Source organism: Monodelphis domestica, chromosome 4 (assembly GCF_027887165.1).
Source record: "Monodelphis domestica isolate mMonDom1 chromosome 4, mMonDom1.pri, whole genome shotgun sequence".
Classification (NCBI taxonomy): domain Eukaryota; kingdom Metazoa; phylum Chordata; class Mammalia; order Didelphimorphia; family Didelphidae; genus Monodelphis; species Monodelphis domestica.
In genome coordinates, this window is record NC_077230.1 from 373,233,609 (window position 1) to 373,255,201 (window position 21,593).

The window sequence follows — 21,593 nt, forward strand, 5'->3', positions numbered from 1 at the left end:
TAGTACATGGTCAGGGACAGTGTACAGATCATTCTTGGTTAACTGACTAGTTAGACTAGATGGTCTCTAAGGTCCTCTCCTGCTCTGAGATTCTGTGATTCTGAAGATGATGTCAATATATACAGTACAATCAAAGAAAATACTTATTAAGTACTGTGAAGATGGGATCAACTCTCCCCTGCCCATTTTTAGATTTAATTACCAGAAGCGCATACACCCCACTTATCCTTAAGTATGGGAAGGTCTGTGACCCATTGTGTGCTATAGTGAATGAGGAATTAGAATTGACTGACTGCCCCTTGGGCAGTCCTAAGCAAAGCTATAGGTGCAATTGGTCCATGTAAAGTGGAAGGAAGGTCCATGTAAAGATGAAAGGAAGGGTCTTTAAAAGTGGCAAGAACTTCCTGTGACCAGCTCTTTTGCCTTGGAACTTGACCTTGAAGGAACTCCAGCTTGGGACCTCGGACTGCTCTTGGATTTCCCCTTAGAACTACGACATGGGGGAGTGAAAAGACTGCTTCCCTTTCCTGGCTTTTTCTTCAGGTACTAGCCTCCAGAGAGGCCCCTCATTTTGGAGGAGGTCTCATGGCTAAAACCTTTGTTTAATTTATCTCTGGGCCCCTTTGCTGGGGCCTCTGAAGCCCTGCTGGTTTAAACCTAGTCAGAGTAATCATCTACTCTACTCTCTTCTCATTACCCCTTATTTTCACTCTCTCTCCTTTTGTAAATAAACTACCCTAAAAAGTCATTCTGACTTGAGTAATAATTTTGGCGACCACATTTTTATATATTTAGTCCAACCCTTTAATTTTTAACCCTTACAGTACCTACTACATGCTAGAGACTATGCTAAGACTCAAAAAAAAGGCAAAAACAATCCCTTCCCTGAAGGACCTTATAATCTAATGAATTACTTAAGGTTTTACTATGATTACTGTGATACTAGTATATGTCTGTGATCTTATTAATTTTGTTACTGCCTCCAGTGGTTAGATTAGCAATGTCAGCCTCATGTCAAATGACCAATCTCCCAACTGCACCCAGAATCAGGCCAAAATATAAACGGAAAATGTTTGTCAAAATAAATTAAAATACAAGGCAAGATAGATAAATATGATTTTCTAAGTCAGTATGTGACTTTCATGGATCTACTTCTACTTAGTTTGATACCACTGTTGTAGATCATGGATTATCCATATCTCTTTCTTTTTAAAAAAAATTAAGTATTTTTCCATGTTTACATGATTTATGTTCTTTCCCTCCCTTTTCCCCCTCCACCCTCCCAGAGCCGACAAGCAATTCCACTGGGTTATACATGTATTATCATTCAATATTTATTTCCATATTATTCATTTTTGTAAGAATCTTTTAAAAACCAAAACCCCACATCAAAAACCCATGTAAACAAGTGAAAAATCAAATGTTTTCTTTCTGAGTTTCTACTCCCACAGTTATTTATCTCGATGTGGATAGTATTCCTTCTCATAAGTCCCTTAGGATTATCCTGGATCATTGCATTGCTATCAGTAGCAAAGTTGATTACATATGATCACCCCACAATGTTTCAGTCTCTGTGTACAATAGTCTCCTGGTTCTGCTCATTTCACTCCACATCAGTTCATGGATGTCTTTCCAACTCATATGGAAATCAAGCAGTTTATTGTTCCTTATTGCACAAGAGTATTCCATCACCATCATATACCACAATTTGTTCAGTCATTCCCCAATGGAGAGACACCCCCTCATTTTCCAATGTTTTGCCTCCACAAAGAATGAGGGTATAAATATTTTTGTACATACATGATGAAAATATTTGGTATTTTCCATTTTATCTATAATCTATTTTAAAGTGTTATTCTGCAAGCATTTAGTTAAGAAAAAAGGTAAACAATGAAACTTATAATTTTTCTTTTAAAAAATCCAAGCTTAAAATCAAAACAACTCTGAGGTATCACCTCACACCTAGCAGATTGGCTAACATGACAGCAAAGGAAAGTAATGAATGTTGGAGGGGATGTGGCAAAGTTGGGACATGAATACATTGCTGGTGGAGTTGTGAATTGATCTAACCATTCTGGAGGGCAAATTGGAACTATGCCCAAAGGGCTATAAAAGACTGTCTACCCTTTGATCCAGCCATAGAACTGCTGGGTTTATACCCCAAAATGATGATAAGGAAAAAAATTCTTATACAAGAATATTCATAGCTGCACTCTTTGTGGTGGCAAAAAAATTGGAAAATGAGGGGATGCCCTTCAGTTGGGGAATGGCTGAACAAATTGTGGTGTATGTTGGTGATGGAATACTATTGTGCTCAAAGGAATAATGAACTGGAGGGATTCCATGTGAACTAGAACAACCTCCAGGAAGTGATGCAGAGCGAGAGGAGCAGAGCCAAGAGAACATTGTTCACAGAGACTGATACACTGTGGTACAATCAAATATAATGGACTTCTCTATTAGTGGCAATGCAATGACCCTGAACAACTTGGAGGGATCTATGAGAAGGAACACTATCCACATTCAGAGGAAAAACTGTGAGAGTAAAAACACTGAAGAAAACAACTGCTTGATTACATGGGTCAATGAGGATATGACTGGGATGTAGACTAAATGATCATCCTAGTGCAAACATCAACAACATGGAAATAGGTTCTGATCAAGGACACATGTGAAGACATAAGGACACCAGTGAAATTGTGCTTTGGCTACGGGAAGGGGTGGGAGGATGGGAGGGAGGGAAAGAATATGATTCTTTTAATGAAGGAATAATGTTCTACGTTGACTAAATAAAATTTTTAAAAAATTCAGGCTTATAATAGGGCATTTGTTAATCAGTACACAAGGACTCACAATGGCCACTTGCTTTTTCTTCTAATTGACAAATGCTTTTTAAAATCAGTAGCACAAGTAAATAGCAAGTGGGAAGGGTTTTCACCACATGAAATTCCAATCAGTGAATGCAATGCATCTTTATAGGTTATTTCCTATCCTTGTTATTTGAGAGAAACTGGGATAGTATTGTCACTATCCAAATCCTCTAGTATATTAAAAAGTGGCAGTAGTTACACTCATTCAGCTTCAGTTCCTTTCTGGGGTATTTTACAGTAGATTCTTAGGTATAGTTCTCAATCATAGAAACATAGCAATGACACAAATAAAAATGCTCAGTTTTTCCACCTGCTTTAAAAATATGATCAACATACTATTTTTTTGTTTTTAGTACAACAGTAATTTTGTGCTAGGAATTATGAACCATTGACTCTAGGTGCTTTGGTTCACAAAGAGAATCTGATTAACAGTTGAAAAGTTAATACATTTCTTTAAAAAAAAAACTTGTAGCAATTTGTTATTAAACTGAAACTACTACAAAATGGCAAATGACTTGACAAACATACTAAAATTTTTGAAAATTTTAACCAAGAGTAGTCAGAATTTCAGTTTACTAATATTTACACATTTTATGTCAGATAGTTGAAGCTACCACATACAAGAAATCAAAAAACAAATCACGTTGAAACCTAACTAAACTGCATATTCTAGGAATACAAGCTTTATAATTTAAAGAAATGTTTACACACAGCAGTTAGTTGAGAAAATCTGTTCCTTCACCTCTTGGCTTGTGAAAAACATTTTCAAGAGTTCACTATAAATGATTAACAAAATCTTTAACTGTTACATGAAGTCGGTACTTTGTTTTCCCCTTCTATTTCTTCCTCTCCTGCTTAGGTCATGAGGTGAGCAATGTTTTTCTTCAGATTCAGATCAATGTGACTGCTCATATCATCAATTCAGTCAATTATCTAATCTGACGAGGTCTAAAATTTGTCCTGCATCTGCTGGAGAAGTGTATGAACCTAGCTGCAGCCCCCATGGGGCCAAGCTTGGGAAAAAGGAGACCCGGGGGAAGCCACAGCCCCAGAGCTGGGTGGAGACCAGGCAGAGGCCACTGGGCCCCAGGGGGGTTGGCGTGATCTCATCTTCAACCATGGGCTGGCTCTCTCCAGACCTCCAAAGCAATCTTCTCATCACCCTCCACTCCTTGGCCCTGGGTTCCTCCACAGCTGTCAGGTCCTGTACAGTTTTGAGATCTGTCACACTACTAGCTTTTCTAATACAATATTAAATAATAGACGTGATAATGGGCATCCTTGCTTCACTCCTGATCTTATTGGGAACGCTTCTAACTTATCCCCATTGAAGATGATGCTTGCTTATTGTTTCAAATAAGTTTAAATAAATTAAATATTGCTTATTATTTTGAGAAAAGACTCTTATATTCCTATACTTTCCAGTGTTTTTAATAGGAATGAGTGCTGTATTTTGTCAAAGGCTTTTTCTGCATTTATTAAAATCATGTGATTTTTGTTAGTTTGATTATTTACATGGTCAATTATGTGAATGGTTTTCCTAATGTTAAACTAGCCTTGTATTCCTGGTATAAATCTCACCTGGTCATAGGGAATAATCATTATGATAATTTGCTGTAGTCTCTTTGCTGGCATTTTATTTAAGATTTGTTCATCTATGTTCATTAAGTAGATTGGTGTGTAGTTTTCTTTCTCTGTTTTTGATCTTCCTGGCTTGGGAATCAGTGCCATATTTATGTCATAAAAAGAATTTGGTAAGATTCCTTCTTTGATTATTTTGTCAGATAGTTTGTATAATATTGGGATTTGTTGTTTTTTGAATGTTTGATAGAATTCACTTGTGAATCCATCTGACCCTAGGGAATTTTTCTTAGGGAGTTCTTTGATAGCTTGCTAAATTTCTTTTTCTGAGTTGGGATTATTTTAATATTCTATTTCCTCTTTTGTTAATCTAGTCATTATATAGTTTGTGAACATTTACCTATTTCACCTAGATTGTCATATTTATTGCCATATAATTGGGCAAAACAGCTCTTAATAATTATCTTAATTTCCTCTTCATTAGAAGTCAGAGAACTCTTTTCATTTTTGATTTTTTATTCATTTTGACTGTTAATTTGAGTCTCTTCTTTATTTTTTAAATTAGATTTACCAGTACTTCATCTGTTTTATTTGTTTTTTCAAAGTCCCTGCTCCTAGTCTTATTTATTAGTTCAATAGTTCTTTTACTTTCAATTCTCTTAATTTCTCCTTTAGTTTTTAGGATTCCCAATTTCATTTTTATCTGGGGATTTTTAATTTGTTCTTTTTGTAATTTTTTAAGTTGCAAGCCCATTTCATTGACCTCTTCACTCTCTGATTTGTTAATGTATGCACTCAGGGATATAAATTTTCCACAAGTATAGATTGTTTCCTCATTGTCATTCCCTTCAATTAAATCAGTAATTGTTTCTATGATCTGTTTTTTTGACCTACCAGTTTTGAAGAACTAGATTATTTAGTTTCTAACTAATTTTAAATTTGCTTCTCCATGATCCCTTACTAATTATAATTTTTATCTCATTATGATCTGAAAATTTTACATTTGTTATTTCTGCTTTTTTGCATTTGTTTACAATATCTTTATGCCCTATTACATGGTCAATCTTTGTATATGTACCATGTGCTTCTGAAAAAAAGGTATATTCCTTTTTAATTGTGTTCAGTTTTCTCTAGATATCAATTAACTCTAACTTTTCTAACATTTCATTTACTTCCCTTACTTCTTTCTTATTTATTTTTTGGTTCGATATATTTCTAATAGGGGAAGGTTGTGGTCCCCCACTAGTACGGTTTTACTATCCATTTCCTCCTTTAGCTCCTTTAGTTTCTCCTTTAGGTGCTATACCATTTGATGCATAAATGTTTAGTAATTATATTACTTCATTGTTTATAGTGCGTTTTAGCAAGATGTAATTTCCTTCCTTTTCTCAATTCTCTTTCACCCTTTGATTTTTTTACATATTGTATCATATGCATACATATATCATGTATACATACCATTTCATATCATCACATTTGCATATACATAATATCATTATATGTCATCATATACATCATATCATCATAATCAGCTTACTTCCCCACCCACTTTCTAAGTATATTCCTTCTATCTTCTCTACTACTAAGAATAATTTTTAAGAATTACAAATATCCTCTTTACATGTAGAAATATAAACATTTTTACCTTAGTGAGTCCCTTAAATTTTCTCTTTCTTATTTACTGTTTTAGGCTTCTCTTGTGTCTTGTGTTTGGACTTCAAATTTTTTGTTTAGCTCTGGCTTATTCCTCAGGAATGCTTGGACATCTTCTATATTACTGAATGCCCATTTTTCCCCTGAAAGAATATTCTCAGTTTGACTAGGTAGATGACTCTGGGTTATAATTCCAGATCTTTAACTTTCCTGAATATCATATTTCATGCCTTCCAGTCCTTTAAGGTAGAAGTTGCTAGGTTCTGTGTGATCCTGATTATAGCTCCATGGTATTTGAATTGTTTAATTCTGGCTACTTGCAGTATCTTCTCCTTGGTTTGTTGCCTCTTGAATTTAGCTGTTACATTCCTGGAAGTTGTCATTTGAGGATTTCTTTCTGGAGGTGATCTATGAATTCTTTCTATTCAATTTTGTTTTCTTATTTGAGGATTATTTTTTAAAAAATAAAAGAGAAAGGAAGGGAATGTACCCCCAAGGGGAGACTTGTACCCCAAGGTATGGAGAGGGGGAAAGAGAGGAGAACCCCCTTCTTTCCACAAAGTGGGGTTCAGGGGAGACAGCAGCTGTAATGGGTTGGCTCAGAGAGAGGAGAGGGGGTTTGAAGATTTTCCCCCTTTTACTTTCCTTCCTTAGACAAAGCTGCTCCCTCCAATTTGCTCTTGTCCCTCTTGCCCCCCTCCACTACTTGAGACCAAAAGGTCTCCCCTTGATCCATTTTACTCACATTCAGGTTGGGGAACAGATAACTTTAATGTTAACTCAATCAGGTAATATAAAGGAATAATGGGCAGGGAAGAATGGGAAAAGGAAAGTGGGAAAAGGGGATCCCTGTCTTTATCTAAACCCTTTTTGTCCCTCCTCGAGTTTGGGGGGAACTCGGGCCTTGGCAGCCTGAGCCCCCTAAGAGAAAGTCAGGTTGACTCACCCCTGGGCAACAGGATCTGAGGTAAAGTCTGCTCAGGTTTTCTCTTCAGAAAGTCCCTTCAATTGGGAAGTGTTGGGGGGAAAGAGTTCCAGTCACCAGCAGGAAAAAATGGGTAACCCTCAGGAGAAAGTCTTTATCTACCTTCTCTCTTCAATGTCTCAAGACAGAGAGACCTCACTGCTCTCCAGCCAGAGTCTTCCCTCCTCAGGAAATTCCCTCCTGGGGCCCCTCCCCCATTGAGGTGATCAATTTCACATACTCTTCAGTCTGGCACATTTTCTTTAGTACCAGCCTCTATCACAGAATATCTGGGCAGTTTTCTTTGCTAATTTCTTGTATTATGATATCCAACATTTTTTCTTGATCACGGCCTTCTGGTCATCCAATAATTCTCAAATTGTCTCTCCTGGATCTATTTTCAAGGTCAGTTGTTTTTTCAACAAGATATTTCATGTTTTCCTCTGTTTTTTCATTCCTTTGTTTCTCCTTTATTATTTCTTGATTTCTCATGAAATCATTAGTTTCTAGTTGGTCAATTCTGTTTTTAAGACCTGATTTTCCTCTGTCAGTTTTTGGTTCTCCTTTTTCAATTGACCCATTTCTTCTTGCATCACTTTCATTTCTTTTCCCCACTTTTCCTCTGCTTTCCTTAGTTATATTTTGAAGTCTTTTTGAGCTCTTCCAGAATCTATGTTCAATCCACATTTTTCTTTTGGATTTTGTGTCTGTTTTGCTTTCACTGTCCTTTCTGTGTCTGTACCTTGCTCTTTGTCTCCATAAAAAGTCTTTAGCATTATTGGTTTTTTTGTTGTTTGCTCTATCCTATGAATGCTCTATTTTCTAGGTTAGGATCCCTTATTAAATGCCAGTCCTTCATTGTTGCTGACATTAGCTTATTTTCTGGACTTCTGCCAGTTTTAGTTCCAAGGTGGAATGATGGCCTGAGGGTTGGGAACTCTGAGGGCCTCCTCCTAGTGTTGATTCAATTAACCTTTGAGAAGCTAATAGCTTAAGGACTTGCCTTGGGCTTGGGCATAAGCTTTTTATCTCACTCTGAACTTGATGAGGTCAGGGGCTATTCAAATTCTAGCTCCAGGCTTAGGCACAATTTTTGGTCTCATTGTGTACTTGGTCTAATCAGGCACATAGTTGATTGTCCTGTCATGGAGTTCCACTCTGAAACCCTGGCAAAAAGATCCAGACTTCCCCTTGGGTCAACCAATTACCCCAAGCTGGGATCTATATCCTCACCATAGGCCCAGACTGGGACACCTGGCTTCCTCTGAGCCCGCACAGATCACCCCACTTCAGCACAGATTGCCCTGGCTGAGGATTCCAGGTTTCACCACCAGTTTAAAACCTGAAGGGGTATGGGTTGACTTGGACCTCTATTTGCTTAGGCAAGATTTCAGTATCTGAATTTTGGCTTGGTCTTGAGTTCCAAACCTGAGATAACAGGTGAGGGGTAGTGGGGAGGCTTGCACATGACTTGCTCTTCACTCCTTGCTATAGTCTTGCTGACTGTGCTTCCCTCTCACCCTTATGCTCTAGATCAGTGGTTCTCAACCTTTCTAATGACCCTGAAATACAGTTCTTCATGTTGCAGTGACTCCAAACCAAAAAATTATTTTGGTGGCTATTTCAAAACTGTAATTTTGCTACAGTTATGATTTGGAATGTAAATACCTGATATGCATTATGTATTCTCATTGCTACAAATTGAGAGGTTGAGAACCGCTGCTCTAGATGTTCTCTGCCTACCTTTTTAAGTCTTTCTTTTCTTGAACATTGTTTATCTCTGTCTCCTTGTTGGTTCTCCCACGCCTGTATTAATTTTGTAGCTTTATTTAAATATTGATAGGAGGGGATTCTCATGGTTACCTTGAGCTTCTCTGCTTTACTCTACCATCTTGGCTCCACCCCTAACAGTCCCCATGATGAAGCACAACTTTACCTTAAGTTTTCCTGACTCTAGGACTAGCTCACTATTCATTAAAAAATCTAGCTAGATTACCTCTCTGAGAAGATTTTAGGGTGAAGAGTATTACAATGGTAACTTTGCCAGGGGGTTGTGTGTGTGCGGTATGAACACATAGATATGGAGTGAGAAAGGGAAAGGAAGGGCCAGAAGAAGGCTATGGCCACACATAAGAAATATTCTTCAAAGATTATGGAGACTCTGAGTTGTCTCCTTTCCTTTTGCTTTGATTGGATGTTAAGCATAGACAATATTAATACTTAGAGTTTTAGAAGGCCCTTTGCTCTTGCCAATGTCTGATTTATAGACTTGAGCTAGCCTTACTTTCCCAGAATGTGGACAAAATGAGCCTCCACATCAAAGTCGTTTATGAATCCACCCAAATTCCTAAGCTGTCCCTAATCTTGTTCTTATGATGAGTTACTACTATGAAGATTGGATTTAGCTATCTCCTGATTGTAACAATGAAGATACTTAGACTAACAAAATCAGGAATGTCTTGTGAACTTTACATTACTCCACCCTATTTAGATCTTACTTTATGAAGAAGATAAAGTTGTAATCTCATGACTGAACAATGAAGGTACTTAGTTTTTACTTTATAGTGAAGCTAGAACTTTAAGTTAAGTCCATTTTTAGATCTTAATACAAAAAAGATGTTAAGTAACTATAAAGGGTAAATTAATCATATAAAGGTCAGGTAACTAATAAAAGGTGAACTTAACAAAGAATTGTTAAGTAACTAAAAGATATAATCTAATCAAAGAAGATGAAAACTAAAGAATGGGCATTTAGAGGAGGGGACACAGGGATAAAAGATATCTATATTTGGCTCACTTCCTCTCTCCAGGACCTTTTGGCAGTGGAGATTTGCCTGATGGCAGCATGCTGGGCCTTTTGGCATCTTGCAAGCTATTGTCTGATTCAGTGGTGAGTTTCTGGCTGAGTTTTTTCTCCTTTACTTTCCAAACTTATCCTCTTAGAAGCCTCTAATCTCCCTCAGAGACCTAGTGGCAGAAATCTTGAACTCCCCCTGGCATAGGCCAGGCAGGAGAAATCCTATACCCTCTTCCCTCTTTCTCCTTAAATCCTTCCCTCTATATTAATTAAAATTACCATAAATTTCCAGACTGACTTGGGTATTTTATTTGGGATTTTTCCCCTGGCAACCAATTAATTTAGATTTAAGTCACAACCCTAAAATTATCTTTACACTACCCAAGTCAATAGAATGGTCCCAAGGTCAGGGCTAGGACACAGGGGTAAGAGGGACCAGGTTCACAACATTGCATCCATAGCAATACAGAAAGACATTAAGGGACTTGCTCAGGCCACAGTTTCTGGGATTGCTTGTTTCTGGTGTATTTCCTTTACATCATTACATGTTCCCTAATTTAATTAAACTATTTGCTTGAATATGACCTTTAAGTTCATTTAACTGAAATAGCATACTATCTTTGTAAGGCATAGGGTTAGGGCTTTTTGTATAAGGGCTCGAGGTTAGGTATGACAAGTAATGGCCAACATATACTCCTATATAAAGAACCAAGGTTATATCACTGAGGGATGGAGTGGTGGATGGTGGTTGGTCAAACAGTCAATAAACAATATGCCAAGCATTGTGTGGTTACCTTCCCCAACGTCTGTTATAGAAAATGAAAAAACAAGTTCACATAAAAGTACCATTCAGGACACCTGTTGTAAGGGGGCTGAGTTGGCTAACCTATTAGTGAACCTGATGGCAAACATTTTAGAAGCAGGAAAAGAAGAAGGATGGTGGCCTTATGGGTCAATAGATTTTTCTAAGTGGGGCTGTTCAAGTTTTCTGCATTTAAACCACATGCATCCCTCTATTGGAGCTGAGCATAGGGCCAACTTTGACAAAGGAGTATGAAACATTTGCATTCCTAGTGTTGAGAATTTCCTCTAACATTTTTACCTATCTTTCCTACATGCCTCCCATTCCTAAGTCCTCTGGCCCTGACCCCATGCCTTCTCCCTCTGTCTGTCCCCTTGACCAGCCCTCCTGATCATTTCTTCTGCCTATCTTTCTCTCCATCATCCTCTTCCAATCCCTGAAACCCTTTTCTCTTTCCCTTCCCTTCCCTAGGAGTAGAAGGACAAGGGTAGAAGAAAGCTTCAAAAGCTCAGAAGAGAATCTGAATAAAGATTCCAATGACTTAGATTTACCTGTCTTTTCCCTTCTTCACCCCCCCACCCGCTTATTTCCCAAATGAGTACAGATAATGAGAAACCTCCTTCCATATTGCTTTTCTCTTTCTTAGTTCTCCATTTTTGTAAACTTCTTCTGATAATTAGGATTCCCAGGAAATTTATTCCTGGATAATCTCCTGGAGTAGGGGTTAGACAAGGCAAGAGAAGACAGATCCTCCTGGGTGTGGGATAGAAGAGGCAGGTGCTTCTCTCTATCATTTCTCTAAGGAGACCTGGCCATCACATAGTGTCATAAAAACCCTAGTTGATTGGTCAATAGGGATGTGGCTTCTCCTCTCATCAGCAGGGCTAGGGGACTCTCTCCTTAGGCACTACATCAGTGTTTCCCAGAAGTCTCTCTCTCTCTCTCTCTCTCTCTCTCTCTCTCTCTCTCTCTCTCTCTCTCTCTCACACACACACACACACACACACACACACACACACACACACACTCACACTCACACACACACACACACCTTCTCTGCCCTGGCAGAAAGGGTTCTCTGATCTGGAAGAAGCAGTAGTGGCCTGAGGCCAGGTCTGGTGGCAGTGAGTGAGCTTATAAAGGAAGAAAAGGTGGGAGAATAAGCCCATGAGTTGCCTTATGTCCAGATCTTGCCTGGTAACCTCTTGGAGTGACCTGGAATCCACTGGCCTTTCTGGTAACCTAGACCCTTTGTCTAGACTCATATTGCTGTTCAAAGAAACAAGTGATCTATGCATTGGAGGTCTTTGTATTTCATGTATCTGAAGAGTGAGGTAATGGTTCTGTCTGGGAAGACTGATCTGGGCAGAGAAAAAAGAGCAAGAAGAAAGGAACAAAGAAAGAAAGAAGAAAAGGCAGAAGCTAAGGATCCAGAGGAGGGTAGATTTGGAGAACTTCAGAAAGATGGGTTATTGACAGAGAGGCTGTGAAAGCTTGGCTGGCAGATAGAGAGAATGTGAAGAAAAGGAAGCTTTCCACCTCCTATCTCTCCCATCCAGCCCATTCCCTCATTTTTACCACTTCTCTCCCCTCAGTTCCCATTCCTTTTGTTTATAACCTTTCCATCCCTTCATCATTTCTTCTCTTTTCTTTCCTGTTTTCTCCAACTAATTCCTCATTAATTCCTTGACCAAGAATTCTTTACCTAGAGCCCACAGGTTCATGGAGAGATTTAGAGGATCTATGAACTTAAATGGAGGAATAATAGAAACACTTGCTTTTTGTAAAGCACCCTACCTAGTAAACACTAAGGATACAAATGGAAGAGTAAGTCCATTCCTATTCTCAAAGAACTCTCATTTCAAAAGGGAAGGGGATAGGAATGGATACAACATCTTTAGGATACAGGAACACGGCATGGTAATGCGTTTTCTTTAATATCATTCCCATTGATATAATATCCATTTCTGATGCTGAAATCATTTGACAGTGTTTCAAAATTTGGTGACAAGAACTTTCTTTTATGGGTCTCCAATAGCTGTACCTTTCCAAGAAATGGTGGTTGCAGCACCTTCAGAGGAAGTTATCAAAGCATTGCCTTCCAAGGACTCCCTTGGAGGATGGCTGCAGAAGCAGGGGTGGAAACAGGCTGATATTCTGGGATTGTGCAGTGGAAAGGGATAAAGCTATTTCTTTGGCTCTTAGATGAAGGGTTCTGGTTTCTTTCCAGTCATTTATTAATAGAGATGATATTTCACATGGTGGTGGTGGCTTGATCCCATGGCATGCTTCCTCCTGTCTCTACCCCAGACTTTAGAAGAATTGATGCTCAGGGAGTAAGAATGAGAAATTTTATGGATCTGTGTCAGGGCATAAGGTAGGTCATGGACCTCTGATTGAGGCTGAAAGAGTTGAAGAATCTGTGAGTGGGAAATGTGGGTGTTAATGGATCTGTGCTTGTTTCATGGTGGAAATAATGAGGGAGACATGGCTGGGGTGGTAAAAATTTATGCATTTGTTAATCCCACTCAATGTCTCATTTGCTCAATGCTTTCAGAAAAAAGTCATACAGGTCCTCATCTCAGTCCTCTACAAATACATGTCTCTAACATATACAGAGACTTTTTTCCTTGATTATACATGCATTATCATACAAAACATACTTCCATATAGTTCATTGTTGTAAGAGAATACACATGTAAAACCAAAATCTCAAAGTAAAAACAAGTAAAATAAAGTGAAAAATAGTGTGTTTTGATCTCTATTCTGACTCCAATAGTTCTTTCTCTGGAGGTAGATAGCATTCTTTGTCATAAGTCCTTCAGAACTGTTCTGGATAATTATAATGCTGACAGTACCTAAGCCTTTCATAGTTGATGATCATACAATATTGCTGTCACTATGTTCAATGTTCTCTTGATTCTGCTTATTTATTTCTGCATCCGTTCATGTAGGTCTTTATAGCTTTTACTAAAATCATCCTGTTCATCATTTCTTATAGTACAATGGTATTCCATGACCATTATATATCACAATTTGTTCAGCCATTTGTTCTAGATCTGCTAGAAATATTTTTGTACAAGTAGAACCTTCCCCCTTTTTTGGATCTCTTTGGGATACAGACTCAGAAGTGGTATCACAGGATCAAAGGATATGCATTTTTATTGCCCTTTGGGCATGGTTCCAAATTGCCCTCCAGAATGATTAGATCAGTTCACAACTCCACCAAAAATGCATTAGTGTCCCAATTTTGCCACATCCCCTCCAACCTTTATCACTTTCCTTTACTGTCATATTGGCCAATATGATAGGTATGAGGTGGTAATTCAGAGTTGTTTTGATTTACATTTCTCTAATCAAGAGTGATTTAGAAAATTATTACATGATTATTGATGGCTTTGATTTCTTCATATGAAAACTATTTGTCCATATCTTTTGACCATTTGTCAACTGGGTAATGGCTTGTATTCTTATAAATGTAACTTAAATCTTTATCAGAGAAATTTATTATAAAAATTTTTCCCAGTCTGCAATTTCCCTTCTAATCTTGGTTGCATTGGTTTTGCTTGTACATAAACCTTGCGATTTAACATATTCAAAATTATTCATTTTATATCTTAGAATGTTCTTTATCTCTTGTTTGGTCATAAATACTTCCCTTCTCTACAGATCTGACTAGTAAACCATGCTGTGTTCCTCTCATTTACTGATGGTATCATCTTTTATGTCTAAATCATATACTCATTTTGACCTTTATCTTTGTATAAAGGGTGAGGTTTTGGTCTATATTTGGTTCTGGCATACTATTTTCCAGCTTTCCCAGCAGTCTTCTGTCAAATAGTGATTTCTTATCCCAAATGCTGGGATCTTTGGGTTTATCAGACACTAAATAGGTACAGTCATATACTCATATTTATATTGGTATATGACCATATATATATGTATGTATAAATATATATATGGAATATGTATTCCATTCATTTACCATTATATTTCTTAGCCAGTACCAGATTATTTTGATAATTACAAAATAATTATTTTGATAATTACTGCTTTATACTACAATTTGAGATCTGATACTGTTAGGCCAACTTTCTTCACATTTTTTTCACTAATTCCCTTAATATTATTGATTTTTATCTTCCACTAAAATTTTATTTTTTTTTCTGCTTCTATTTCTATAAAATAATTTCCAGTAGTTTTATTGGTATGGCAGTGAATAAGCAAATTAATTTAGGTAGAATTGTCATTTTTATTATATTAGCCTGGCCTACCTTGAACAATTAATATTTTTCCAATTCTTTAGATATGACTTTGTATGAAAAGTATTTTTTAATTATGTTGATATAATTCCTGCATTTGTCTTGGCAAGTAGATTCCCAAATGTTTTATATTAACTGGAATTATTTTAAAAGGAATTTCTATTTCTGTCTCTTACTGCTGGACTTTTTTGGTATATAGAAATGCTGATGGTTTGTGTGGGTTTATTTTATATCCTGAAACTTTACTAAAATCATTAATTATTTCAACTATTTTTTAGTTGATTCTCTAAGTACACCATCTGAAGAGTAATAATTTGGTTTTTTATTGCATACTTTAATTCCTTTGATTTCTTTTTCTTCTCCTATTGCTAAAGCTAGCATTTCTAGTACAATATTAAATAATAATGGTAATAATGGACATCCTTGCTTCACCCCTGATGTTATTGGTAAAGTTTATAACTTATCCCCATTGCAGATGATACTTATTGATGGGTTTAAAAAATACTACTTATTTTAAGGAAAGGCCCATTTATTCTAATGCTTTCTAGTTTTTAATATAAAAGAGTTTGTATTTTGTGAAAGGCTTTTTCTACATCTATTGAAGTAATCATGTTATTTCTGTTAAATTTGGTTATTGAAATGGTTAATTATGCTGATTTTTTCATAATATTAAACTAGCTTTCCATTTCTGGTATAAATCCCACCTGGACATAATGAATGATCCTAGTGATATATTGCTGTAATCTCTTTGTTAATATTTTATTCATGATTTTTAATTGATATCCTTTAAGGAAATTATAATTCTCTTTCTGGTTTTGGTCTTCCTGACTTACATATCAGCACCATATTTGTATCATAAAAAGAATTTGGTAGGATTCATCCTTTGCCTATTTTTTTTCCAAATAGTTTATATAGTATTGGGATTCATTTTTCTTTAAATGTTTGACAAAATGTACTTGTAAATCTATCTGGCCCTGATGATTTTTTCCTTCAGGAGTTCTTTGATGGCTTCTTTAATTTTTTCTTTTTTTCAGATTGGATTATTTAAGTATTCTATTTCCTTTTCCACTAATATGAGCAATTTGTAATTTTATAAATATTCATCTATTTCACCTAGATTGTTGGATTTATTGTTAGATAATTTAGCAAAGTAGGTCCTAATGATCACTTTAATTTCCTCTTCATTGGAGGCGAATTCACCCATTTCATTTTTGATGCTGGTAATGTGATTTTCTTCTTTCCTTTTTTAAAATCAAATTGACTAATGATCTATTTTTCCCACAGAATCAACCCCTAATCTTATTTATTAGTTGAATAGAGGATTTCTATGTTGGTCTTTAACTGGTGATTTTTATTTTTTCTTTTTCCACTTTTTTTTTTAAGTCGCATGCCCAATTCATTAATATGCTTTTCCTCTATTGACATTGTACTAGTGGGGAAATCAAGAAGGAACCAAAGTCTGGACAGATACTCAAGAGAGAGGGAACAGATAAAGAGTAACACCAATTTTCCCTCCCCACCCCCTCAACCTCCCCCAACCCCACCCCCACCCACCCACCCCCACAATCCACCCCCACCCCCAACAGAGCTATCTGAATAATGGAGTCAGATATGATTAGAGCTGAAGGGTAAAAGGAAATCCCCTTCAGTCTCTTTCTTCTTTAGTTGATGTATTTGTACTCCCCCTCTAGTACATTTAAGATAGTTGAATCTTCAGTAAAGCAAAAATATCTATTAATTAGGTAAAGGGTTAAGGTATAAACGAGGATAGAGGAAACAGGAAGTCCCTGACTATTCCCTTCCTATAGATGAGTTCAGGGGGGTTGAAGCACAAGTCTGGAGCCCCAGACTGTGTTAGTCTTTGTGGACTCAAGATGTTGTACTTCTTGTCTCAGAGATATGGTTGACTGAATCTTCAGCAGGATAGACTATTGCCTTCCCCAAAGGGAAAAAGTCTCTATTTTACTATTATATCAGATGAATGATCTGGATCTTCTACTGCTCAGCAAAGGATTTAGTGGGTATAGCTTTGTCTGCTCAATATGGATTTTGTTCTTTCCCTCTTCAAGCCAAGGAGAGAAGAACCCAGCAGTTCCCAATGGCTCCACCTTTAACTTAGCTGGAATATTCCATTCCCATCCCCCTATGGCAGCAGAGTTCCATCTCATCTTTTCCTGAGAGAGCTTTGAAAAATCCAGTCTTTTCATTCATTTTAACATTTCTCTCTCTTCCACAACATGAAGTATTCAGAGATATAAAAATACAGCTATGTACTGCTTTGACTGTATTTCATAAATTTTGATATGTTGTCTCCCCACTGTCCTTCTCGTTAATGAAATTGTTGATTGTTTCTATAATTTGTTCTTTGACCCATCCATTTTTTAAAATTAGATTAATTTCTAATTATTGTTTTATTTGTTTTTCCATGGGCTCTTATTGATTATAATGTTTTTTGCATTATGATTAAAAATATGCATTTATTACTTCAGTTTTTCTGCACTTGGCTATGAAGTTTGTATGTCCTAGTACATGGTTAATTTTTGTGTAAATTCCATGTACTACTGAAAAGAAGGTATATTGCTTTTTTGTCATCATTCAAAATTTTGCAGAAGTTAAATCTAACTTTTCTAAAATTTTATTCACTTCTTTTACTTCTTTCTTATTTATTTTTTAATTAGATTTAACTAGTTCTGAGAGAGTAAGGTTGAGATCCCACATACGTATAGTCTTACTTGAAGTTCATCTAATTTCTCTTTTATAACTTGGAGGTTATATTAGTTGGTACATAAATATTTACTATTGATATTACTTACTTTTCTTTAGTACTGTTTACCAACATATAATTTCCTTCCTTATCTCTCTTAATTAGATCTATTTTTGCTTTAGCTTTGTCTGAGATCATGATTGCTACTCCTGCTTTTTTTAGTTCACATGAAGCACAATATATTCTGATCTAACCACTTCCCTTTATTTGTGTCTCCCTGACTCAACTGGGTTTCTTGTAAACAATAATAACATAGGGTTCTGGTTAATGCACTCTGCTATACATTTCCTTTTAATGGGTAAGCTCATCCTGTTCACATTCACAGTTATTATTATTATCTGTATATCTCCCTACATTTTATTTTCCCCCTTTAATGCTGTTCTTTCTCCTTTCACTCTGACTCTTCTCACAAGTAACCAATTTGGCTTAAATTTACCTCTTTTCATCTTCCACCCATTACCACATTCTGTGGCCAAAAAACCAACCCTTCAAATACCCAGATACTCTCTGAGTTTTATCCTTTGCAGCCTGAATATCCCCAATTTCTTCAACAGATTCACTTTTATTTCAACTGATTCTCACATTTATTAGGTATCATTGATTTAAGAAATATTTTATATCATTTGAAATTTCAGAAGAGAGTTGCATGATCTCAGACATGGGATGGCTCCTTCTAACTATACAGAGTGAAAACCTACCTTGCCCTAATAAGCTATTTCATTAATTGCTATGGTCATCTTTTCTCCATTTTAATCAATCTTAGAAGGGGTGGCTTTGATTGTAAGAGTATAACAAGATAGAAATAAAGATGGGTTTAGACCTTAGACTACTTATAGCATATGTAATCTTCAGCAAATTCCTCAATTGATATGCCTCAGTTTTTTCACTTGTAAAATGGAGGGGGGTGGGGGGATTAGATGATCTCTCCCAACCTAAGATTTTCCCTGACTTGGCAGAAATTTCCAGGAATTCTTCAAAAGATACATGGAGTCTTGCCCCTTACCTCAAAAAGAGGTGCGCTTAGGAATTTTGTTTGTTCATGAAATTCTGGGTGGTACAGTGGTCAGGGAAAAAAGCCAGCAACTTCACACCTCTTGAAAATCATTGAGATCCTATTCAGATAGGGTACAAACACTTTATACCAGATAGAGAGAATATGGCAAGCAATAATTCACATGGAAAAAAGACCTAATGGTCTTAGTGGGCTTGAAGGGTCATTATGAATGAAAAGTAGGAAATAGTTGACAAAAAAGAGAGTGTGATCTTAGACCTCATTAAGATGGGGAATAATTTTCAAAATGAGGAAATGCTTATTTTGTCTGAATTCACAGTGGGGAACTCAAGGCACTAAGTGGAAGTTAAAGAGCAAATCTCAAATTAGTATGTAGAAAAGTTTCCTCAAGTTAAAGCTAACTGAAAAGAATAAAGGATACCAATACAGATCTTTCAGCAAAAGCTAGATGTCCTTTTGTTGGAGATAGTCTAGAGAAGACTCTTGTTCAGGTAGAAGTCCTGGAAAATGCTTTCTGAGATATTTTCCTCTGAGATCATATAAAAATCAGAGGATGCCCAAAAAGGAAAGAGTGGGGCACCACTGAAACAGCACTGAATAAGCAAACAAGAGACCTCAACCCTTGTTCCTCCTCTTCTCCTTATCTGATATGTGGTCTTGAGTAAATCATCTTTATGAGATCCTCATGTGTGAAATGAGGGATTAAGCTAGATTATTTTTAAAGATCCCCAAGGTTCTAAAATCCATGATTTTAGAATTGTACCAAAGCTCTGAGGGAAGAACTTTTCAACATCAGGATTTCAACTAAAGATCTCAGAAAGCCCTGTATCTATCCAGCCCTTGACCAATGTTGAGGTTTCTGGACTCCATCATCTTTTCTTTTTCCCTTTTCAGGTCCCTGCTATCTCAATGTTACCAGCATCGAACCATAGTTCTGTTACTGAATTTATCCTGCTTGGCTTCTCCAGTGACTCCACCTCAAATAGGATCCTTTTCATCATCTTTCTCCTTCTCTACCTCTGCTCAGTCCTGGGCAATGGACTCATCATCCTCCTGATCTCTCTGGATTCCCACCTCCATACACCAATGTATTTTTTCCTCAGTGTCCTTTCCCTATTGGACTTGGGCTATGTCACCAACACTGTGCCTCAGATGTTGGTGCACCTCCTTTCCAGTTCTAAATTCATCTCCTTTGGAGGTTGCTGGCTGCAGATGTATATATTTAGTGCCCTGGGTCTCAGTGAGTGCATCATCTTTGTAGTCATGGCCTATGATCGCTATGTAGCCATCTGCTTCCCATTGCGTTACACACTCATCCTCAACTGGAATTTGTGTGTGAGATTAGTGGTAGGGACTTGCACCTGTGGTTTCTTCCTCTCCCTACCCCATACCTATTTTACCATGAGTCTCCCCTTCTGTGGCCCCAATATGGTCAATCACTACTTCTGTGAGGGTCCCTCAGTCCGAAGCTTGGCCTGCATGGACACACACTTGATTGAGGTAGTAGACTTCATCATAAGCGTCTTCATAGTGTTAGTCCCTCTTTCACTAATCCTGGCCTCCTATGTCCGCATCACCATGTCTATCCTCAAGATCAAGTCTACACAAGGCAGGTGTAAGGCCTTTTCCACTTGTGCTTCTCACCTCACTGTGGTCACTCTGTTCTATGGACCTGCCATATACATCTATATGAGGCCCAACTCCAACTACTCCCCAGAGAGAGACAAGCAGGTCTCACTTTTCTACAATGTGTTCACTGCCCTCTTCAACCCAGTGGTCTACAGCCTTAGGAATAAGGACATAAAGGCAGCATTCATCAAGGTGGTAATGCGAAACAGAATAGCCTAGTAAGTAAAAATCCTTAGAATAAGCCATTATTTCCTTTTTTTCTTTTTGAAACTTGGTTTCCCTTTCTCACCCAACTAGGGCAAACATTTATGTCCCCACCCCACTGCTGATCAGCACCTTTGGACCCACTCATTGTTAATCTGGGCCAGGTTACCCCTCTTTAAGCAGCCTGATGTCCCCATTCCTCCCCCCACCCCTCACTCCCTACTCCTGAAGGGATCACCATGTTGTTTCTGGGTCTCTTGAATCCACTGAATTGACTTTAGCCCTGTCTTACCTTGGAACACCTGAACTCAGTTGATCCACCAACTTCAGCTTCCTCCAAATAAGAAAGATTGTAGGTATGAGCCACCACACACAGTAGGTAGGAGCCATTCATTCTTATTGGGCTCAGAACCCTGTCCTACAACATGCCTAAAGCATCACCTACCTTGAGGAGTTAAGCAAAACAACCTGATTTCATTTTAGCCCTCATCATCCTCATTACCAGGAGCAGCATGGATGTAGGCTAGTCATATTCTGAAACTCTTCTCAGATACAGCTCAATCTCCCACAGCTCCTCATCAATAAACTGGGGAGTATAACATTTGCCCTTAGCTCCCTCGTAAGATTATCAGTAAGGAAAGTGCTTTGCAATCCTTCAAGTGCCCCATTAATCGGACTTATAATTAACCATGCATGATGGTGTACAGTCACCTGGAAGAAATTTTTCATGAAGTATTTATGGAATCCTTACTACATACTTCCCCCTGTGCTGAATGGCTCTAACCTTAACCGCGACTCTATATTGAATATTTCTCAGTGTCTGTCTCTCTCAAAGTCTCTTCCAATCTCTTTCAAATTCTCTTTTCTCTCTTTTTTGCTCCTTCTCTCTCAACTATCTTGCTTTCTCTCCTTTCTGTCTTTCTCTTCCTTCCTTCTATCTGTGTCTCTGAAGTCTGTCTCTGTTCATCTTTGTCTCTTAAAATCTCTCTCTCTCTCTCTCTCTCTCTCTCTCTCTCTCTCTCTCTCTCTCTCTCTCTCTCTCTCTCCCTCCCTCC

At 37.4% G+C, this 21,593-nt stretch overlaps 1 protein-coding gene across 1 annotated transcript; it reads left to right on the plus strand.

Annotated features, from left to right (window-relative positions):
- The first annotated feature begins 19,542 nt into the window (after positions 1-19,542).
- Positions 19,543-20,553, plus strand: LOC100619642 (olfactory receptor 2D2-like). The gene has a single exon (XM_007493022.2). The coding sequence runs from the start codon at positions 19,615-19,617 to the stop codon at positions 20,551-20,553; it is 939 nt and encodes a 312-aa protein (XP_007493084.2). The 5' UTR covers positions 19,543-19,614.
- The last annotated feature ends 1,040 nt before the right edge of the window (positions 20,554-21,593 follow it).

Coding starts and splice junctions, on each gene's coding strand:
- LOC100619642 (XM_007493022.2), top strand. CDS start 19,615: ATGTTACCAGCATCGAACCATAGTTCTGTTACTGAATTTATCCTGCTT.